This window comes from Clinocottus analis, unplaced genomic scaffold (genome assembly GCF_023055335.1).
Source record: "Clinocottus analis isolate CAN_PGR_092001 unplaced genomic scaffold, fCliAna1.0.p SCAF_9, whole genome shotgun sequence".
Taxonomy (NCBI): Eukaryota; Metazoa; Chordata; class Actinopteri; order Perciformes; family Cottidae; genus Clinocottus; species Clinocottus analis.
The window spans coordinates 5025001-5048026 of record NW_027176251.1 but is presented as its reverse complement, the minus strand read 5'-3'; the positions used below and the strand labels follow the sequence as shown (position 1 = coordinate 5048026).

Genomic DNA, 23026 nt, shown 5'->3' with positions numbered 1-23026 from the left:
GTGAGGGTGAGAAGCTCCTCCATCTGGCAGGTCAAGGACTTCTCACTCACTCTTTACATCACCTTCTCACCTGGTTCTTATCAACTCTCGTGACAGAAAGCACGTCTTCCTGACTGGAGCTGCTCCACTGCAGCCTTAACGTGGGTCTGGCGGTGGAGTTGACTTCATCTCTTATGTGCCCAGGGAGTTTAAAACAAACTTTTTGAAGTGAAAGTGAGCGCAGCATTCCCTTCTTTGCAGAGTTTTTTGATAAGAAACATGTTCAGTAAAGTGCTGAGTGAGTGTACAAAAGAAATGCCTGGTCTGGCCCTTCACTTCTTTAAACTGTTTTTCATTACAGGATATTATTTTCATCGAGCACGAGTTGGCCTATATGTTGTCTCGGAGGTTTAAATCGCCTGGCGACGAGAGAAACGGTGAGCGAGCCCAAACTGCCTAAACTTGCACAGCTCAAGAGCTTTCTGCTGTAAGCCGACATGATAATTACCAACGTAATTACAAGAGATTATTCTCAACGGAAATAAATGCAGGTATGATTGAACACAGCGGCCAGGATAAATATAATGCGCCCTAAATGCATTACAAATCGTTGCGTTTGCGCGTGCACGCGTCGAGTCGCCATGTGCGCCACATCCGAGACTGATCTGAGCGGATGGTTGTAAATCTCACTTTAATATTATTTATTGTTTCAGGTTGAAGCTCTCAATTCGCCACAGAAAATGAGCCACGCGCCATAAAAGGAGTGGTGACGTGCCTGTCCCGTTGCGCGCTCAGATGTGGTCCGTGCCTCGTAGTGTGTGTGCATGTGTGTGTGTGTGTGTGCATGTGTGTGTGTGTATGCATTGTAGGGGGTAAAGTTTTGTGCAGAGGGCGGGGGCGGGGCCGTGTCGTCCTGTAGCTCCGACTCTGGGCAGACCTGGTGGTTTCAGGGTGTCAGGAGGCAGTTTTGCGGGGGAGCGCAGTGATCCAGTGACAGACACTTGGCGGACTTAACCCGGGACGAGCCAGCTCACCTGCACCGAGGAAATCCTCTGTCTCTCCTCCCTCTCCCGCTCCCTCTCTTTCTCTCTTTCTTTTCCCCACGGTTCCCTCTCATTTGGGGGGGAATAGTGCGCATCTGACTGTTCTTTGGGGATGGAGCGCGTACGGGACAGTGCTTCCTCCGCTGGGATGTTTATTCTCGCGGTGCTGTCGGTTCTGTGGCCGACGCTAAGTGGAGTTTTGAGTTTTAACCTTCACGCAGACCATCCTACGGTTTACAGAGGACCTGATGGAAGTTATTTTGGCTATTCTGTGGACTTCTACCAAGCTTCCCCAGACAGCAACACGTGAGTGCATGCAGCATCAGAACTCCAGTTGTCCCATCGGGGTCGTGCAGAGCCAAACTGAACCTGTACATCTGGTTTATTAACCTGCCAAGATATGCTTTTCAGTAGACTCAATATGATTAAATTGAATCCAAAACATTTTTTGGAACAGAAAATAATATATGATTGAGAAAGTTTGTACATTGCGTTGTACATTTTCCAACGTGCAGCTTGTTTGTTCTGTTCAGGATCAGTGTATTGGTTGGGGCTCCCAAGGCGAACACCTCTCAGCCCGGCATAGTGGAGGCTGGAGCTGTCTACTACTGCCCCTGGCCTGGGCTGCCGGACAGCTGCAGACAGATACCTTTTGATAATTCCAGTGAGTAACTTAAAAGCTTTAAAAAATGTATTCATTTTGATAAAAAAAAACAACAAGTATTTCACAGAAAATAAATTCATGAAAGAGCTCCTGAGGGCCCCACTGGGTTTACACATGTTCCATGGACTCTAGGATTTGCAGTGTTTTGTGTCCTTTTCAAGTCATAGGCGGCCCCAGATGTTACTGAAGCAGTTCCGTAACCTGTGTGTGCGTCTGTGGAGTTGGCACATGTGCTGGTTCATAAAATAGAGAGATAAGACATGTGGGTCTCATCAGCTCCATCCAACTAAAGAGGTGGCCGGCTTGTTTGATGGTACAAGCCTGAATCAGGTTGATTATGGTTTTCAATGTGTTATTATCAAAGTGAACTGTCTAATCAGCCTGTGTTTGTGCGTTTAATGTCTCTGATGCATGCTTTCCCATCTGAGTGGTGTGTGTGCGCATGGGGCAGAGAGGGAGAACAAGTGAGAGAGCGAGAGACGGAGGGGAGGGGGGTAAACTGTATGCACATGGGAATTTAGTTCCCTTTCAGAGGAAAGGGGGGATTGGGTGAGGCCTGCTTTTTATTAGATTTTGAAAATGTATCCCTGTCTCCTCTCTCCACCCCTTGTCTTTCACTCTCTTACACACACTCTCTCTCTCTCTCTCTCTCTCTCTCTCTCTCTCTCTCTCTCTCTCTCTCTCTCTCCATCAGTCCATCCCTCTCTTTGATTTTCTGGGTTTTCTTGTGAGGACTTCTCATCTTTTTGAGGACCACAGAAAAATAATAGAAGGAGCTGACCGCTGGTTCCACATTTATCTTTGGTGGAAGTGGTTGGCGCGAATATGTTGTCTGGAGAAATCATTTATCAGACAGGATCCTGAGAAAGTTGTAAACATACATCGACAGCAGATTGTGGCAGTGTTAACAGCGTCAAAAGCTCAAGTCTCAGAGAGAAGTTTGAACTGTGGATGGAGCTGCAAGTGATGCTGGCGTGAGGGTCCAACAGATGACTGTCATGTTATTTACGCTGCTGTGTGTCGGAATATAACTGGATGTTTTGCCTGTCAGCTGCTAGCCACTGTATCAGCATCAGCTGAGGTATAAACAAGTTGCTGAAGTATGAAAGAAGCCGCTGATAGCCGGTCAGCTGATCAGCTGATCGTGCGTGACATCATTGTTCTGCCTGAACTAAAGAAAGGCTCCGTGCAGATGAGGGTAAACTTCCAAAGTGAGGACCATTTTCTCGTCTTTCCCTAAAGTTAATTATGTGTTATTTTCCCCAAAGGGGTTAGGTTTAGTGTGAAGTGTTTTGGGGGAAAATTTCAGGTCTGGGGGTATAAGAATAAACACTGAAGACCAGATGTGTGCAAAGTCATGTGCATGTGTGTATCTATACCCTGTGTGCGTGATTGATGACAGTGGCTACGGTAGATATTTCTAGAGTTACAGCAGAGCCTTTATTACAGGTATAAACCAGACTGGGAGACATATGCACTCTTGTACACTGTTAAAAAATATCGGCACGAGTGGTGAACATCTGTGTGCACTGTACTGGTTATTAATCCATACATCAGCCTCACATGTGACTGAGTACGAGCGTGTACCTGCGTGAGCACGTATGGCTTCTGTGATGTTACGCAGATGCATCGGGAGAAGGGGGGCGGGGTGGTGGGGGGGGGGGTGATAGTGATTGGATGTCTATGATAAGGGACACATGGTCCCTGAGTTGTTTTTGCTGATCAATCGCTTTTTTATCTGCCAATAAAAATGATACGGGCATCTTTCATTGAAGTATTTATGTTTTTCATTTCTCTTTTCGTTCTTCGGTGAAACTTGATGGAGCAATATTTCTCTTTTCTTAGTTCTGAGATACATATTCCTCTTCTTAGACAGGGTGTATTGTCTGTATTATAATTTAGTGAACTTTCTGGAATTAAGAATCACTTCTGACCCTGGTTCTTTAAATGATATGTTTATAATATGATTAGGATGATGCACTTTCTTATTCAATAAAGTAGTATTTTTTCTTAAGAGATTGGAATTATTTGTATAAAAAGCATGCAAACACACAATTTGGACCCAGGTAGGATCTGCCATATATCCTACAACTGATGATGGTTACAAGACATACATTTAGACTTCCAATCAAAGAAACAATCCACTGTACACCTGTTCTTATGCATCCATTGTCTGCCTATGTATGTGTGTGACTATTCTAAGTGCATGTGCTAAAGGAAGGTGTTTAATGTGCTGGGGTCTGCACAGCTCTACAGACGCCAGCTGGTCTTTAACAATGCTGGAAAATCTTTACAACAGAGCAAAGACACACACGCATTCACACCAAATCTAACACTTTATTGGGAATCAGTGCGTGTGTGTCTATGCGTGTGTGTGCGTGTGTGTGTGTGTGTATGTGTGTAGGCCCAGTGTCTGAAGTGTTGTTGTACTTTATTGGAAAAGCTTTGACTGAAAAAAAAAATCCCCCAGCATCCTGACAAATGTCTGTTTCTGGGGGCAAATGGTGTTTTGATGTTGGTTATAGGCTCCTTTAAGACTTGCTGTTTGTTCTTGCTTATCAAGGACAAATGCTTTCCACTCACGAAGGCAGAGCTGCAGGCCTGCACCCACATGACCACATAACCACAGTCAATATCAGCTTTTACTGGTGTCATTATGAAATGTCTCTTTCACTCTCTTTCTTTATGTTGTATCCATCCACTCTCTGTCTCCATCTCTCTCTCTCTCTCTCTCTCTCTTTCCAGATAACAGAATGATAAAGGTAAACGGCACCAGAGAGCCTCTGGAGTTTAAGTCGCACCAGTGGTTTGGAGCATCCGTCAGGACGCACAAAGGAAAAGTGGTGGTGAGTCGACCTGACGTGAACTGACATCCCAACTCAGTATTCCTTTAAACGGGAATTAGAATTGCATTTGCTGTGCAGGCATGTGCTCCTCTCTACCACTGGCGGACAGTGAAACTCAGCGGGGAGAAGGACCCCGTGGGGACCTGCTTTGTGGCCGTCCAGAATTTCAGCGCCTACGCAGAGTACTCACCCTGCAGGACCAGTGAGTCACCCGGCAGCCTCGTCTCCCACTGTCTCCTCTCCCTTTGACTGCCCTCCGTTCTCCCTTCTTTTGTTTTTCTCTTTGGCTCTCAGCTGTCCGCATGAAAAGTAATTAGCCGTAGCATTCAGCATGTTAGGAAAGCGGCTTTAACAGACCATGTCCTAATACTCAGTCACACGTGTCATAATATGGCAGAACGTTTAAATGCGATGCACTGATCTTTCATGTCTTTCAGTTCAGGCTTTAGTCCTCCAGGTTAAGAGATCAGCCTCTGAAATTCCATCCTCCACCCCAGTACAATTGAGGGGAACGTAATTTAGTTTTTGTCATTAATTTAACGGCACACATTTCCTGTAATAGTGTGCCTGTTTCTCAGGATATTCCACAGACACTGGGAACAATTGTCATTCAAATTACCATCTCTTATAGAAATCCCAGTGACAACTGTTACTAGCGTGTTTTTGAGATGTTTTAAAATGAACTTCTATTGTATTTACGTGGCAGCAGAAATCTCCGACGTGTATATATCTCAAAACCAAAAGGTGAGACTATCTGTACGTATGAAACGACTCAAAAGCAGCAAGCTGACTTTTTTTTTTATTCCTTCGTTGGCTTTGCTTTCCCCTTTCTGGTCTTCTTCTTTCTGTAAATGAGATTCATGGGATTTTCCTACACTTCTCCCTTTTCTCCATCTCCAGTTTTTTCTTTCTCTCTCGCTTTTTTTTCCTGTGGCCCCTCTCCCCTCTGTGTAGTGATATGAGGCACCAGCAGAGTATGATAAGGAGGAATGGAGGCTATCAGGTGGCACATCGTAAACAGCAGATCAAACACAGCCCTTATCATCCTCTCCATTATCTGCTCTGCATAAAATACCTCAGCGTTCACACTCGCATGCTCCCATACACACAGTGAACAGTGACTCTCCCTCTCGTGCCGGGAGGCCGTTAAAGATCTCTCTTTTGTTGTTTATGTCAGTTTGAACTAATCAAGACGAGAATAATCACATTTTACACTCAATTGTTCTCAAGGGACGAATAACGCTGAAGAGGAAGTATTTCTTTATTATGTGTTTAAGTATGAATTTTCAACCTCCGACAGCTGTTTTTCTTCTTAACATGAATCTACCACCACTCAGACTATGACAATAACTCACTTTATGCTTATATGTGCACGTGTCGTAACGCATAATTGCTCTTCACCTGAGGGAACACTTTATTATGTGCACATACGTTTTATAAGTGCACAGTTTAATGCAGTATTTTCAACAGAAACACATCTCAGTGGTTAGTTAGTAGTAGTTTTAGAATTAATCCGACAGAAGTGATGCTCTCTGCAATGTTAGTTGAGTGCTTTGTTCCTTAAAATTCATGTTTTTAACAAGTAAGATGTTTTATATAGTGTTTAAAAGACGTGTGTGTGTGTGTGTGTGTGTGTGTGTGTGTGTGTGTGTGTTGTGTGATTTACAGATGATCCAGACCCAGAGGGTCAGGGGTTCTGCCAGGCTGGTTTCAGTGTGGATTTCACCAAGGTAAAAGATGGTCGCAACAATTGTACATTATCACCATCACAACCCCCTGCACACATCTTGTGTCCTGACAAAGTGCGCGCTGAGGGGATTTTCTTTAAACACAAGACCTCCCTCTGAGATTTACGGACACTCGGAAGATGAGAGCACTTTTGTCCCTGGAGGAGCCTCCCCTCCTGATGTGACCCATCGCCCCTGGACACAATAGACAAAACACGCACACAAACGCACATTCTTTGACTGTATAGTCAAAGTGAACTGTGACCTCTGTCTCATGGTCCAACTCTCCCCTCCTGTACAGGAAGTTGTCATTCTCCACAGGATTTCAACAGGAATGACAGCAGGATTCATATGCATGCGCACACACACACACACAGCTACACATATGATATACCCCTGTAGTCTCAAACACACACAAACATCTGTCACATGACTAACCCTAACTAATTGTATTTATTCCAGGAAGGAATGCTGGTGGTAGGAGGACCTGGAAGCTTTTACTGGCAAGGTAACTGCAGCAGCATTTTGTCTCTCTTTTGCAATGATTTCATGAATTGGAAAGGGCTCAAATGTGGGAAGCGAATGAAGAGGAGTTTAAACAATCAGTCCGGTTCAACAGCCCACATGCACACGCATGCCAAATCTGCAATTTCATGACAGGAGTCTTAGGTAGGAGAAGGTGGAACGAAATGTGTCTCTTTTTCTTTCATTTGCTTTTTCCCTCCTTTGCTTGCTCCTTTGCTTCACGCTGCTCTCTGTATGCAACAGCGTAACAGGAAATGGGTGTTTGGGCTCTGTAATGAGCTGATCGGGGGTAATGGAGTGTGGAGGAACTGCCCCTCGTCCCCGTTGATAAAGCGCAGAGGGGCGAGGACAAGCTTCAATGAGAGGAAGAGGCTCAAGGGCACGCTACGGGGTCAAGAAGGACAGAGGGAAAGTGGGGAGAATGTAAAGACCAATAGAGAAAGAGAGCAGGGAGGACAGCGGCAGCCATCGAGGATTGTTAAGGACATGAGAGGAACGTGTTGAAGTGTAGGGAGGGGGGGGGAGAAAGATGAGAAGTGAGGGAGTTAGTTAGGCACAAAGAAAGAGGAAGAGAGATGGATCTCCTGCTCGATTAATGCAGCGCTGAGGTCAGCCAGCTTGCTGGATATGCAGCGCTAGTCAAAGCAGAGGGATGAAGTGTCTTAGCTGGAGACACAGATTGTGTCAGAGTTCAGCTGTTGAAGTGTAGCGCTACTCCCCCAACTCCAGGTGTGTGTGTGTGTGTGTGTGTGTGTGTGTGTGTGTGTCTGTGTGTGTGAGGAGGAGGAAGGAGACAGTTTGTGATCAGTTGCACAAATACATTCCTTTTTCCTTTTTTTGTAACCCTCATGTGTCACTTCGGAAAAGAAAAATGGAGCGGGAGGTCAGCAGAAAGAGGGAAAGACAAAAAGGGAAAAGTGCTATAATTGTTCATATAATTTGGGGATGTTGTTTGGCGTTGACGCTGTTGTTACATGTGGTTAAATAATAAATGCTCCGGCATACAAAAGCGCTGTAGACAGGCCTCACAGACAGCCTAATGGACTGCTCCCTCCATGTGCCCTCAGTGTGGCAAGGCTTGCTGCCTCCAGTTAAAACACTTCCTCTCAATGTTTATAAAAGCACTCAGCCTGGATTTTATAGCTTCTAATATACAACGATTATCTCTAGGCTCCAACCTGAGTCATCATAAAAAAAAAAAAGAAAATCTTTTATATACAATCTTGACGTCTCATGGTGTAAAAGGACACTTAAAATTAGCTGCAAATGACTAATGCGTCTGTGTTAACAGTTTGTAACACGGTGTCTCATCAATCAGATAGAGGTTTAATAATGAGTTGATATAGTGATATGTTATTCTGGGATATACACTCGTGTGTGTGTGTGAGAGAGAAGAAGAGGGAGAGGGGGTGGAAGAGGAGTGGAGAGAGGGTTAAGAGGGCACATTTTCCTCCCCGTCAGTGCATACACACACACACACATTAAGGAGGATTTATGGAAGGTTCGGAGCGGTCAAAGATAAAAAATCATTTGTTTGTTTGACCTCTTGTTCAAGAGCAGAGGAAAGGTGTTGTTCACCTATAATTCAAAAGCCTTCGCCACAGAGAGGATGTGCGCTTTCTTGACTCTAAAAAAAAAAAATACATTTAAATAACGTCCAAGTATTTTTCCAGCTTTCCCGCTGCTGACGGTGTGTTTCAGCTTTCCTCGGGGGGAAGACTCCCATGTGTCGTCAGCCCTGTGCGTCGTTCCCGGAGAGCAGATGGGTCGGCTCCAGCGGGGCTCTGTGGCAGAGGGCAGCGCTGCTGCTTTTCATGGGGTCTGACTGGAAACCACTGGCCAACGAGCAGATGTGACTCTCTCACCCTGAGTGTTTGTTTTCTATTTATCTGTGTGTGGTTTGTGTTTGTGTGTGCAGGTCAGGTAATGACAGCGGGCATCGCTGAGATACTGAACGGCTACTCTCTGAAGGCAGTGCTGAGACGGGTCACAGGAGAGAAACACACTCGAGCTGCTAATGACACACACGACGACAGCTACCTAGGTACCGTTCATTGACAAAACACACTGGTTTTGATCGAAATCCCAATTGTACGCTACATTTCACATTTCATACTCGGTTTAAACCGAGCTTTACGTACAGAGTTAATCCTGCCCACGTTTCATCATGTGCAACCAATTTCTCTCCAGGCTACTCTGTGGCAGTGGGGGAGTTTACAGGAGACTCTGAACAAGGTGAGAAAGCCAACAATTCATTACAACTAACCACACACCGCAATACAGAAATCACTTGCTTAACAACAGCAGCAGCCGACCTGCGACGCCGGCTGAGAACACTGAACACTCGCTTCGTGTTCATGATGCCAGGACCGATGCGAGGTCGTGGTACACGGTGAGCGCTAGGGAGTGGACAGTGACTTGGTCTGAACTCAAAGGCAGTAATGAGAACCGTCTCTGTATGTCTGGGTCGTGACCCTGAGGGGACAGGACTTGGGGAACTGCTGATAAAGGGATTTCCTCTCCCCAGTTTTTGGCTGATTAGAATGATTAGTGGCAGACTCCGCAGGCCTCTTTAGGTCTAGAGTGAGTGTGTAATCTTTTCTGGACTTGAAATATTAGGTGGAAAGACCAACACACCAACACACGGCGTTGTTTTATTAAAGACGTGCAGGTGGGGAAAAGTGTGAGTGAGTTCATCTTTGTTGAAACTTACAAGTGAAAGGTTACAATATTTGATTACTCGACATGTACAAATATTTATTTATTTTTTTAGATCCACTTATAGACACACTCTGGTGACTTGCCAGCGGTGTGGCATTCGGATTCAGGTCTCTATGCGAGCTTCAGGTGCTGCTGATGTTTCATTTGCAGCGCTGTCAAACTGATGGCCTATCGCTTTGTCAGCGCTACAAATGAAACACAGAAGTAATTCAGCTCTTTTATTAAAGAAAATATGGAGAAATGAAGTGTGACCACTGTCATGCTACATCATATTTTAAAGCATTTTCTATTGCTTCCTCTTCAAACACTGTCACCACACACTCAATACGCTGTGGTTCTGTCACACGCATGAGACCCTCCTCCCCCAAAGCCACTTCAGCTTCCCATTCATAATGTCTCGTCTATCAGAGCCTCTTTGCTAATCACCGTTTAGTGGGATCTTTGCGGCGCAGCTTCACATTTACATACCCCCATGAACCCCCTCCGGCACAACACATGTCAATGAATCTTAAAGTGAGCCTTAAGAGGGTACATGCCTGTTGTTGTGTTGGAAAACAAAGCTTGTTGTGGTCTTGTTCCTGAAACTGCCTTCTGACTTGAGAACTGGTCGTTACTGGGACTTCTGAGTCAGGATAGAGCTGGGAAGTCCTGGTTTACGGGCTCGTGGTTGAACCTTTTGGGGTCGAGCTGGAAGGCATGAAGAGGAGGCGCTATCTTCTCTGTGTGTGTGTGTGTGTGTGTGTGTGTGTGTGTGTGTGTGTGTGTGTGTCCCTCAGATCGTCCCTAGAAGTCCTCTGCACCACTCTCATCAATCAATACACAAGCACACAGCACCCAATCACTCAGTGTGTTCTCAGCAACACTCGGCCCTTCTGACAGGGTGGGCTTGCTCGGGGATTTGAGGTTTCAGACCTTTGAGACAAACCTCGGATGAACCCTTTCTTTTCTCTGGAAGTATTTCTCACACACACTAGTCTAAGTCTTTATTTGTTTGCATGTTTCCCAGAGCTGATAGCCGGAGTCCCAAGAGGAGCGCAGAACTTCGGATACGTGAGTATGAACTGAAATTCTACAAAAACAATTGTACAAAAACAACATTTGTTTAGTCACTCTGCAGCAAAAGCATTGTGACAGACTGGTGAAAGATGTAAGAAATGGAGTGTCTGTTTGCATCTGGGAGAGAATAGTCACACAGCAGCCAGTGTGCGGAATATGGGAAGTCTCAAGGGGGTCATTTAAATCACAAGAATTATTTGTCACTTGAAATTGTCGTTTAAATGCTCACTAATAGCCATCAGTTTTCATTATCCAATCTGCAAAACTGCAAATGTAGGTGTGGCAGTCTATGATCTCAGAGAGATAAGAAGAACAGTGGAGGTTTTTTTTTTGCAGACACACACACACACACCTTATAAAAATAAACTCTTCTCGATCTGAACTTTTACTGTACACATACGTATCTCCATGGATCCGAGAAATAACGTATGTGTGTCTACGTAAACTCTAGATGGTCTAGTGTTCCCTTACGGGAACATGTCCCTTGGGCGGACAGTGTCAATCCTCTCTAATGACACACAGCTTCCGCTGCATGTGGAGGGTGGTGACCCCACCTAACCCCACTAACCCTTCTCCACACACGACCCCTAACCTGCAGTGCAACCACAGGACGAGCTCGACTGCACACACACTGCAACCGTGTGTCTGCACATTGTGGCTGGTGCAAGCATGCTCCTTCCTGTACAGACAGTGCACTGAGAGTGTCACAGAGGAGGGGGCTTGCAGATGGCAGCAGGGGGAAGTGTCATGACGGCTGCAGGTAGGCCGTGTTCGAGGTCTGGCACTTGAGTACCTGTCAACCCAGACTCGGAGTACATGAAGGTTAACATTGAAGCTATTCAATATTTGTGTTTACACATCCTCGTCTGTCTGTGTTCATATCCCTTTTTGTGAGTCTTTAAGACATCTGTGAATGGGTCAACGTGCATCCTCCTGCATGTGTGTGTGTGTGTGTGTGTATGTGTGTGCGTGTAGCCCCCGGCTGTCTCCATGTGGTTGTTATTTTAGGTCTTATGAAGGAATTCTCAGCCTCCCCCCTCCGTCTCTCCCCGCAACCGGGGTTAGGATGGGGGGAAGGAGAGAAAGTTGATGGGGGAAATGGTTAAGGGACAAAGATGATGATGATGATGGTGGGGGAGGGCAGGGGAAGGAAAATGGGTTTGAGGAGAATAAAAGCTTGTTTATGCTTTTTGTTTTTTTTAATTCAAGCATTCTTCATGTGACCGTTTCTCAGACTTCTGGGCTGTGTTTGCTCTTGGACATATGAGGACAAAGTCTGGTGATTGAACAGTGACACTGGATTGCATCTGACATTGTATCTGCTTTTTTTTTTTAGGTGGCAATGATCAACTCCACTAATCTGACCTTCATCCAGAACTTCACGGGGGAACAGGTAGGAGCACAGCACGGTCACACAGTCTGTCATCTTGCAGGGCAGCATGTACACCACTGCACTATGGGGAGCAGCTGATATGGATTTTCCTCCATGGTTGAGTGAATTCAATTTGAATGGGTATACAAATTAAATTAGATGAAATCATGGTCTTGGGTTCATGGTTAAAAATACTCATGTTCCTCTCTTGTCTGTCCCTCAGATGGCCTCCTATTTTGGCTACTCGGTGGCTGTCACTGACCTGAATGGAGATGGGTAAGTAGAAAATGTCCATGTCCCTCTGGACACACACACTCTCTTCTGTCTTTTGTGACATTGAAACGACAGCTTATGTCTCCAGGACCGACGATGTGCTGGTTGGAGCCCCGCTCTACATGGAGAGAGAGCTGGAGAGCAAACCCAGAGAGGTGGGGAGAGTGTACCTGTACCTGCAGACGGCCCCGCTCACTTTCTCCAAACCTGTTGCACTAACCGGCACACACACCTTTGGGCGCTTCGGCACGGCTATAGCACCCCTGGGAGACATCAACCAGGATGGATACAATGGTATGCTGAAAAGGGTGAAATGCAGACAGAGACAGAGAAGAGAGAGAAAAGGGAAAGACAAGTTGAAAAAAGGAAATTGAACCAGATGAAACTCATCTGAGAAACAAAAATATGCAAGAGAAGAGAGACAGCAAAGAGGAAAAAGAGAAGGAGATGATTAAACAAAATAATTTCACATGTTTTATGTGCCAGTGTGTGAACCTCTTTCTGTGGTACGTGTCGAGCCATGTGTGGCTGCTGTCTCCTGTTGCCTTTTGGACTGTTATGTCTCTTACTGAGGAAATCCTATCAGATGCTGCTGCTTGAGAAACTTTAAGCTCTTCAGCCAATCAGGAAGTGCGGCGATGAAAGGTTGTGTGCGTGAACTTATTTCCTCCTGTGATGATCAGGGATAAGGCCATGTGTGTGTAAGTAAGTGTGTGTGTTTGAGTTATTTTTAACTCACCAGATGTGCCCTGAGATAAAATCATCTGGGAGTTTCTGTCCGGCAGCCCAGAGTTCATTCCTCTTCAATGTGTTTGTTTTATTGTCACATTGATTGGACAAAGACACATGCACACACACACACACACACACACACACACACACACACACACACACAAATCACAGAGGCTGCCGCCCAAAGGCTCCATAAAGCAAAGGCACATTTGATGCTGTTTTAAAAATGAATGAACTGCGGCACATCTGGCCCTCACATGACATCAGTCCCACTGATTTATGTTTTATTTATTTATGTGGAGTTAATGTGTGTGTCCCAACCCCTGTAAACGCTTTAACCGACAGATCAATAACCATTGGATCAATAGTGAAGCTTTTTCTGGCCTGAAACATACTGTAAATCACATCAGGCTGTCTGTCAGGATGTGGCTGTCTCTGAGAAGGAGATGGAGCCTCTCTGCCAGCTGCGGCGCTATGCAGAGAAAATACTTGTTGAGATTTCATGTAACGAGTCCATGAGCTCATGATTCGGAATTACGGCATCGGCACGGAAACATTGTAATCAGGGTTTTCAGCAGCATGTCAAGCGTCCGTGTTCAAGTACACCTGTGCCCGTGTGTTCCATCCGTGCGTAATGGCCGACAGATCGCCTGTCTGTCCGTGATGACAGTGAGACTGCGTCCTGCCTCCTCCCATAGCACAGACTCTCATCACTCGCTTTTCTCAAATTCTTCACATAAGCACAACCATACCCATGTCCTCTCATCTTCATCACCCAGCTGTGAAAATGAAACCTTATAGTTTCGCTCATTAAATTTGCAATGTGGCCTTTTTGTTTCAAAATCAACCAAATCAACCAAAACTGACCGTCACCGTCGCTCAAAGCGTGGGCCGGTTTCTGTCTGTGAGCAACAATCGCCGACAGTTTTGGGCTCAGTGATCACAGTGGGTGTTCTGCCTGTTTGCTGTTGATGTCTGCATTAAATGGGACTTTCACATTACTTAACGAAGTAAGATGTTTTTTTACACACAGCTATTCAGTTATGTACACATAGTAACGCATCGACACACAGGCTTACGCACACACACGGGCTCATTACACACATGGTTGCATTTATCCTCTCTACCCCACAATCGGCTTCATGTAGAACTAGTTGTTTAGGCTGAGAAGGGGGGGGGGGGGGCCGGAGACAAACAGGATGTCTAGAGGTGTTTGGACAGTTATAGCCCCTCCAGATACAGAACAGTGCAATGAATGGACATTTAGAAATTAAGGATAAACAAAATATGTTTGCATGGTAAAATCAGACAACTTGTCAGTCAGGGCAGGTGCTGTATGTTTGTTGCTTTATCTCTGTGTTCATGTAAAAAACTAAACTTCATGCCCTACAACTGCAAACTCCCTCGTCTCTCTTTAACCCAACTCACACACTCTTGCCCGACACATTTGGTCCGTTTAGGGCTACAAAACCGAGTGACAACAGGCTCTCTTTAAACAACCTGTTGGCTTCGTCATTTGAGGCTGAAAGTCTTTTCTTGCATTCACCCATAATAGTTGTGAAGAAAGGTTTTCAATTTGACTTATGAATACTGTTGGACATAGAAGTGAAAGTTTTTTAAAGACATTTTTTAGAAACAATGCCCTGTGAGGCAAGATGGAATGAGGTAATTCATTAGTGAGGTTTAGAGGCAAGTTTAGCAGATGAGAGAAACAAAAGGAAATGAAAGAAAGGAGGTAAATGATCAGTGCAGGTAAAGGAAGGCCAAGCTCTTTTCTGTCTCTCTTTTCTTCTACAATTTGTTTTCCACTGCTTCTGTCTCAGAGGAGCCTTTATCCTGCTGATGTCTAAACCATGCGTACGTGTGTCATGTCTTAGACGTGGCGGTGGGCTGTCCGTTCGGAGGCGAGGAGCGCGGAGGCAGAGTATTGATCTTTAATGGTAACAGAGACGTATCCACGCAAGGCCTAAAGCTGAGCCAAGAGCTGAGAGCGGCCGGGACCCCACGTGGCAGCTTGCCTGGATATGGATTTACTCTAAGAGGAGGCCAGGACCTGGACAACAATCAGTATCCTGGTAAATACTCACACTCAACAGATCAATCCTTCTCTTCTCAACTCCCCGTGTTATCATCAAAATAATTTCTCCGACTTGCATTCCTTCACTTTTCCACTTTCCTTCCAGCTCCTCTCATTACAGCCTCCCTCCTCTTCATTCTTGACCTCCACTTTTCATGCCCCCCCCCCCCACCCTCTCCCCACCATGCACTTCTCTACCATCCCCATGTTTTCCTGTATTGCTTTCCTCTGCTCTGGTAAAGTCATCAGTCAGAAGAAGGGGGTACAGGGATGAGTGCCAATGAACTGCTGCATCATCCATTCTCCGCATGTTCAGTCTGCCAGACAGTCAAGCGTTGGGCCATATCCCTAAAACCTAAACCCTAAACCCTAAACCCTAAACCCTGCAGCATTCAATCAAATTACATGCAGCAAAATCCACACCGTATGTACATCTACTTACTTTACTGGACACCTTCAACTTCTGACTTCACAAATCGTATCAGAAACCTCATAACAAACCTAAGAGATCAGAAAGTCGTGTTTTTATACAAGTGCAAAGCTGTTTATGCACAAGCATTTTTAGTACGTAAAAAAAATCTATTTGAAACAAAGCAAGTCTGTAAAACCACTGTTTTACTACCTCATTTTCTCCCTAATTTAGAGCCACTCTACTCAGCATTACTTTGGCTTTGTGCTTGCACAGATTAGGCTGAAAAGGAGAATTTGTTTAGTTTTACCTATTATTTTCTTTGCCCCCACTCCCTTTCCTTTTCATTCTGCTATAATAACATATTTCTTCATTCTACAAACAGGACATCAAGGGGCACACACAGGAGAACACACAAGCTCACATGTGTGGCTCGTGATCAGTTTCACTGGCAGCTCGAGAGCGTGTTGACCGTGTGCCAGGCTCCAGGTCAAAGCGAGACCCTGTGCAGGCCCACTGCAAGTCAGAGACCCCAAATTAAAAACCTTGTACTGTAAATACGCACACAGGGGTTACAGGTTGAAACGAAGGCTCGTGGAGGAGGAAGTGGAGTAGAATCTCATGGGTGGCATAGCTTTCAGCCAACACACACATATAAACACGCGCACAAAAGAACACGCGGCGCTTGTGTCGTCTGTCATTAGAGAGCTGGCTGACGGAAGTGAAACACACACACTCTCTCACTCACTCACACACACACACAGCCACACACACACACACACACGCGCGCGCGCGTACAGAGTGTCGTTAGCAGGGTAGTAAAGTCACGCTGTTCAAAGGAGCCGGAGATGTTTGATCAGTATTATGAGAGGACTGCTCAGGCGTCTGGGAGGCCTCAATCCGCCATATGCTCCCATAGAAGGAAAATGTCATTAGTCGACTGCAGGAACAGAGAGAAGGAAGACGGTGATGACTTCTCTTTTTTTTTTTTTTTAGCTTGAATGCACTTGTTTTCCAAAAGATTGTATTATGTATTTGTTTTATTTGATAGAAAATTATTTGGTAAGAAAATAGAAGAAGAAGGGACAGAAATGAGAAAGATTCAGAAATCGTCCAAAATGTCAGCCACACACACTTCCGCTCTTCAGTCCAGAATGGGGCTTCATTGCACTACAGGCAACTGTAGTTGACCCAGAAGCAGCAGAGTTGATGTTTCACTGATGCAGTGGAGGCCAATAAGCAACAGAGCTCAGGCTAGAGGCCGGAGTTAAGGTTAGGGTCAGTTGTGCATCAGAAGGGGGTCAGACTGCCTTGGGGTTCATTTGAGATTCAGCCAAGGGGTCAAAGGTCAAAAACTGACAATGTTTTACCTGTCAATCACAGTGAAGCTTGCTAAGAGAGCCATAGACACAGACACATATCGGGGTCGGTGATTTGGATGTGTGTGGTTGCGAGGGTCATTAGCTTGGTAAGTTTGTGTTTCATTTTTTTTTATTCCCATAGTATTATAATCATATACACTAAATTTACCTTGGAACAAAACCTATTATAGTAGTCATTCCTAATAAAATCCTCTGCAATGTGTAACAGCCAATTCCCCTATCTGTAGTGTTTCAAGCCAAATTAAAAGAAATATGTATTATATTTGGCAAATTATCGAATAGCCTGAAAATCCCACACATGCACCCATGAATTAAGAACTCCCCCATTTCTTTCTTGAATCCGCCTCCTTTTCCGCTGAGTGCCATTGACCTTTGGCATTTCATCATGGAGGCCAGTCCCCTGCAGCTAAACAGGCAGTCAGAGCAAGCAGCCTGTGACAGCTTGACAGTCTGTCTAAACTCGGGATGGAGGTTGTGTTTTCACAGCCCAGGACAGACACCAACAGCTAAAGCAGCTCAGTTACAGACTATACCTGCAGCTAGACCTGATATCAATGAGCGGAGTGTATATGAGAGTGTACGTGCTGGTGTGTCAGCCCATGTGGGTGGGTATGATTCGGTGTGTCTCTATACACACACTAACCTCAAATCAACAGTGGTAGGCAAGTTTTCCTGTGCGTAAGGAACTAGGATTGACATGAAGAGGAAAGTGGGCCGTTATGTGATTTGGCCTTCGGTGCAGCCGTGCACACTCACACTCTCACACACACACACACACACACACACACACACACACACTTAACCCCTAAGGTGCCCCCGTCCACAAATCAGTCTCATGTCATGCAGCGGTTTTGAAAGCAAACAAGAGATTGAGGATAAGGAGTGCAGACAACACTGTATGGAAGCTATGGCAGGACTGGAGTTGGATTTCATGGTTACACAACTCAAACAGCGGGATGAACGGAGGAATTTGGACTGGGAGTGAGGTGGTCCCTCTCTGTCTCTCCCTCTGCTGAAAACACACCTTGCGTCTGATGGCTTTCACAGATTGCGCCGTAAAGGCCAAGTGCACTATCCTCGGCCCTCCCTTTTCTATTATTCCTCCTCCTGAACTCTTCCTCCCCCTACCCCCCCTCTCCTTTTCCGTACCTCTCCAGCTGCCCCACAAAACTCACATCTTGAGGTCCTTTCTTGTTCCAGGCTTTTTGATACAGTGCGCGCACACACACACGCACACACACACACTCACATGGCGACATAGCACACACTCCAGGGGAAGAGGGACAGAGCCTAAATGTTTAATGCTGTGGTTTCAGGGGGACTCAGTGACTGCAGCCAAAGGCAGAAACAGATGTGCCTCTCTCAGATTCAATTAGTCCCTTTCTTCTTAAATACGCAGGAGAGGAAAGACAGCAAATGACAAGCAAATTCTACAAGGGAACACTTCCACCATCTTCTTCCAATCCTGCCTGCAGCAGGTTACCACACATAGCAACTGATATTTTGCTTCTGAAATATGTGTAGTGTTGCTCATGTCATTGCAAACTACATCTATTGGAGTTTCTGGATCATTTTCATGGCAATTTTTACTTTGCTTCTATTATTTATATGCCAAACAATTCATATATTAATAAAAAATAATAATAAAATAGTAATTAGCTGCAACCCAGCTTGCTTTTCACTGAGGTTAGTCCGTCTTTCTCAGGATCACACAACTCTGGCTGTGATGGCCGTTATTCATTAAGTGCCTCTCTTCAGTTTCACATTGTTTTAATCAGCGCGTGTGTGTGTGTCTGTGTGTGTGTGTGTGTGTGTGTGTGTGTGTGTGTGTGTGTGTCTGTGTGGTTTTCATTGGTATGTGTCCCCTAACTGCAGCCTTTAAAGACTAGGCTCTATTTTAAACTCATGAGAGCTGATTAAAAAAGTGTGTTCATCACAAAACCCATGAAAACAAATAAAAATCCCGTATAGATGAGATCTGTTGCTGCTTACGATTCGGAGCTGTTGGGAAATGTTGCTGAGTAAAATGTGACTGGAGCGACGTGAACGTTCTAATGGCACTGGAATGCAGCACGGGGTCCCTGTCTCGTAGCAGATAGACAGACACACACACACACACACACATACACACACACACATACATACATGCGTGATGAACTCACAAAACATGCATATTGTGTATTTAGTTAATAAATAAATTTAGTCTGAGCGTGAACGTAAGAGCATTAGATATCAGACAATGTCAAGGCAGTGTGTGTGTTTGTGTATGTGTGCGTGTGTGTGCATGTGCATGTGTGTGTTGTTGTTGTTAAAAAGCTCTTACTCCTACAAGTCCTGTGGTTTGAATCTGACTTGAGATCCCACAAAAGACTCGATCAGATGGCACTTAGTGATTCCACGACGCACCGACCGAGACCTGAGACTGGATGAAGGTTTTCTTTACTCCACGTCCACTTTATTCATAACACCAACAGGTCTACAAATAAAATTGGGTTGGCTCCGGATTCCCCTGACGGCGAGCGAGACCGCTCCAACCGTCAGAACCAACTAACTTGTAAACCCCAAAACATTTGGTAATGTACATGATTTCATGAGCAAGCAAAGGTCAGAACTTGGACTTGGTCACAGTGACTGCTTCGAAACACCTGAACTCTTCCCCAGAGGAAGTGCGCAGGTCGTGATATGGCTCCATCCTGTTATTCTGGCTGAACTTGACAACATCGTGTTCTTTCTTATGGACCGCTCTAAAGGGTCGTGGGCTTCACAAACTCTTAGAGAGGCCTGGCTTCTGCCAAAAATATGTACTGTGCACAGAGGAACATTAGGAAACTGTGTGTGTGCGTATGTGTTGTAGCTGTTGCTGGGGCGACTCATTGGATTTGATATTAACTCATGTGGATAAAGCATTCACTTATATGTATGTATATGGCCATGACAACATGAGTCTCTAAAACATTTTCCTTCGACAGTGTGCGCGTGCGTGCGTGTGTGTATATTAAATGTGAGAAGTCTGTGTCTGATGAAGATTACTGGAGACCTTGAAATCAGTCCCATCTGTGACTTTCTTTGAAGCTCTCTCTCTCTCTCGCTCTCTCTCTCTCTCTCTCTGCAGATCTCATCGTGGGGGCGTTCGGGGCAGGCGAGGTGTCGCTGTACAGGTAAGAAGGGACAAGGCGTTTTGACTCACTTCAAAATGCTTGTCAGTGTAGATTCGTCTCTCAAAGTTTTGTTTGTTTCCTCAAATGTATCTTATGTTATGTCAGATTGTGTTACAGTGTGTGTGTGTATGTGTGTGTGCATTTTTGTGTGTTTTGTTTACAGGTCTCGAGCTGTGGTGTCCGTGGAAGCTTCACTAATCTTGACTCCCAGAATCCTGAACCCCGATGACCGACAGTGTCACCTGCCTCAAACGGACATCATGGTTACCTGGTAAGAAGGGCATGCTCAAGTACATTTTAATTATAAATAAAAAACTATATATAATTTATATTCATATCAACGAAGAAAAACTTGTAGAAGAAGTAAATGTACTTAGTATCCTAAACCTAAGTGACACATGATGACTTGGAGTACCACTGACAATTAAACGAACAAATGTTTTCCCATAGAATTTACAATATATGTTTTATTTGTGTGTGTTCCTCTCGCTCTTCGCCACAGTTCACAATGTTTCGTAATTGTTTCCAGACGTGTGGACTATACTCCCGTTTCGCTCGGCATTGTATAGTGGGGGGAAAAACGTCCATCAATGCCACACTCTGAAGCTGAAGTGGAAAGCAAAATTTTTATAGATCGAAATAATTTAGTAGATTTAATCATCTTAACACTCCAGATACTCTAAGTCATAAGTTGTTTGCAGTTTCTGGAGACAGACCTGTGCATTTGTGCATGTGTGCGTGCTCACGTACGTATGTGTGTGTGTGTGTGTGTGTGTGTGTGTGTGTGTGTGTGTGTGTGTGTGTGTGTGCGAGTGCAGATGAATTGAAGCTGAAGGAATACATATCTGAAAGACCTAGAAGACTAATGAGGCCCACTTCTGCACTGGATCCCAGAAATGTACCACAAATCATACTGATTATACTGTGTCATAAATTGGTAGGCCGTATAAAGTATCCGCATTCACAAATCTCACACACACGCACAATATTTCACCCTTGCGCTCTAGACGTCTCCCATCAGCCAACGTCTGTGCGTCTAATGCAATAATTTAGAAGCACGCTAAAAAAGCATACTCATATAACCTGGAAATAAAGATCCATGAGACCCTGCTATTAATTCAAAACAGCATATTTCTATTTTGATTGTGTTATTGTTCCTGTGGGTAGCAGGCTGGCTTTGAACAGTCAGGGGCTGAGTTTACTTGAGGGAACGGGTCTAAAGGTTCCTGCTGCTTCGCCACAGTCCATTGTTGGTCCAAACTTATTGGGGCTGGAACCGCTGTCTGACTGTTTGGATGGAAAAAGTGTGTTCAGCTAGTTAAACATCATTGTGTGTGTGTGTGTGTGTGTGTGAGTCTTGGCAGCAGGTGAATAAGAAACAAGGTTTGGATCGGATTGACAGAAAGCACTAAACTGTGGAATTCTATCAAAACACAACTCGGTTTATTTAAATAAACCGCCATAAAAGTTTGGTCGGAGGTATGCAATCAGAGAGGACTCGTAGGACACAGACACACACATGTAGGATTATGGGATGTCTGGGTCTCTGGGATGTTTTGGACATAGTTTAGTTGTTTCCCTTCGGTAAGAGCCGGAGAGACGCATGATTGGAGGTTAGCTCCAGTTTACGGCGCTGATGTCTTACAGGGTAAAGCATCAAATCATTCAAAAACAATAAGTATCCAGCAATCTGTAAAAAAAAAAAAACAGAGGGTCATTGAACAACACTGAACATTGTTCCGAAGGTCTTTCCAAAATCTGAATATTGGTATTTATTTATGTATTGTATAAAGTATTTTCATACAAACTAACACATGTGGCAATAATCATTATTGTTATGAGATATATATATATATATCCATCCATCCATCCATTGACTTCCACTTATCCGGGACCGGGTATATCAAATGAATTATATACTTATTGCTCCACTCTGCTCCCAGCTCTACAGAACTTTATGGTGAGTTTAAGTACATTATTGATGATTTTCTGGCTTGCAAATGTACTGTTTTGGTTTCCTCTCACCACTCTTATAGTCGGCATCGGGAGACAACAGTCGCTGTCAAACAATCTTTAAAATTAGACTCTATGCTAGACAAATGTAACTGGCTAGTGAACATAGTGGAGTATTTTGTGACTAAGAGTGGAGGCCAGTGCTGGAAGGAGAGAGATAATTCAACTCAAATTCATCGGGTGGACAGAAACGTGACTTCAGATGTATAGTGGTGTTGCCCCGTGTCTGCAGGATGTGTAAATAGGCACCTGTTCGCTAACATGTTTGAACTTAGGAAGTGGTTATGTTTGTCAATGTGGTGTTAACAGCTTGTTTCTGCTCTCTAAAAGGTGCTAAATTGACCTTCTGTGTTTTTCAAAGATTGCAGGGAAATCCTTTTTTTTTTTTTTTTTTTTTAAATCCGATGCTTTAATTTGTGACTTAATGTAATTATGATACATGAGGGGCACAAACTGGGGCTCGATGGAAGAAGGAGTGGTGGAAAAGGAGGGTCTGCTCCTTAATGACCCGTCTTGATTTCAACGTTCTGTCTTACTCATTAAGTGGACCCGGGGAAGTCAGGAGAGGGATTGATGTGTTCCTATGTGCAGGGAGGGCTCTGGCAGTGTGTAGGGTGGTGGAGCACAGATGCATCTAGGGGGAAATTACATACAGTAATGACTAACCAAGCGGCAGAGCTGTTGTCAGTAAAATGGGGGTCATTTCCGCACTGCATACGCTTAAATTTGACACACAGTGCTTATTAGAGTCACACTTGAGCACACACACACACGCACATGCTTCCATGCAACACATATGAAACACACATGAAACCACCTGCAGAGGTCAACATGACTTCTTGGGAGTCATTTTTTAAAATAGAAACCTGTATTTAATCCCACGCACATGAGCTCACATCTGCATCCCACATCATCACCATCAGGAAAACTACCTCATCATTACTGTGTCATCTAATGAGGATACTAATTATTAACAAACACACAAGCGTCCAACATCTGCTTTTTGGAAGGAGTTTGTGGACTGAAACCAAACAAACAACATTTGCGTG

The 23026-nt window shown here is 44.7% G+C and overlaps 1 protein-coding gene across 1 annotated transcript in view; it reads left to right on the top strand.

Moving 5' to 3' along the window:
• Positions 1-1134: 1134 nt before the first annotated feature.
• Positions 1135-23026, top strand: part of itga8 (integrin, alpha 8) — a 34690-nt gene continuing 12798 nt past the window's right edge. The window contains exons 1-15 of the mRNA XM_068570261.1: positions 1135-1328; positions 1556-1686; positions 4432-4532; positions 4611-4734; positions 6201-6262; positions 6722-6767; positions 8703-8828; positions 8975-9019; positions 10512-10555; positions 11898-11954; positions 12157-12209; positions 12295-12500; positions 14816-15013; positions 19919-19964; positions 20128-20235. Coding sequence (XP_068426362.1) covers positions 1135-1328; positions 1556-1686; positions 4432-4532; positions 4611-4734; positions 6201-6262; positions 6722-6767; positions 8703-8828; positions 8975-9019; positions 10512-10555; positions 11898-11954; positions 12157-12209; positions 12295-12500; positions 14816-15013; positions 19919-19964; positions 20128-20235 — 1541 coding nt within the window. The remainder of the gene's footprint in view (positions 1329-1555; positions 1687-4431; positions 4533-4610; positions 4735-6200; positions 6263-6721; positions 6768-8702; positions 8829-8974; positions 9020-10511; positions 10556-11897; positions 11955-12156; positions 12210-12294; positions 12501-14815; positions 15014-19918; positions 19965-20127; positions 20236-23026) is intronic.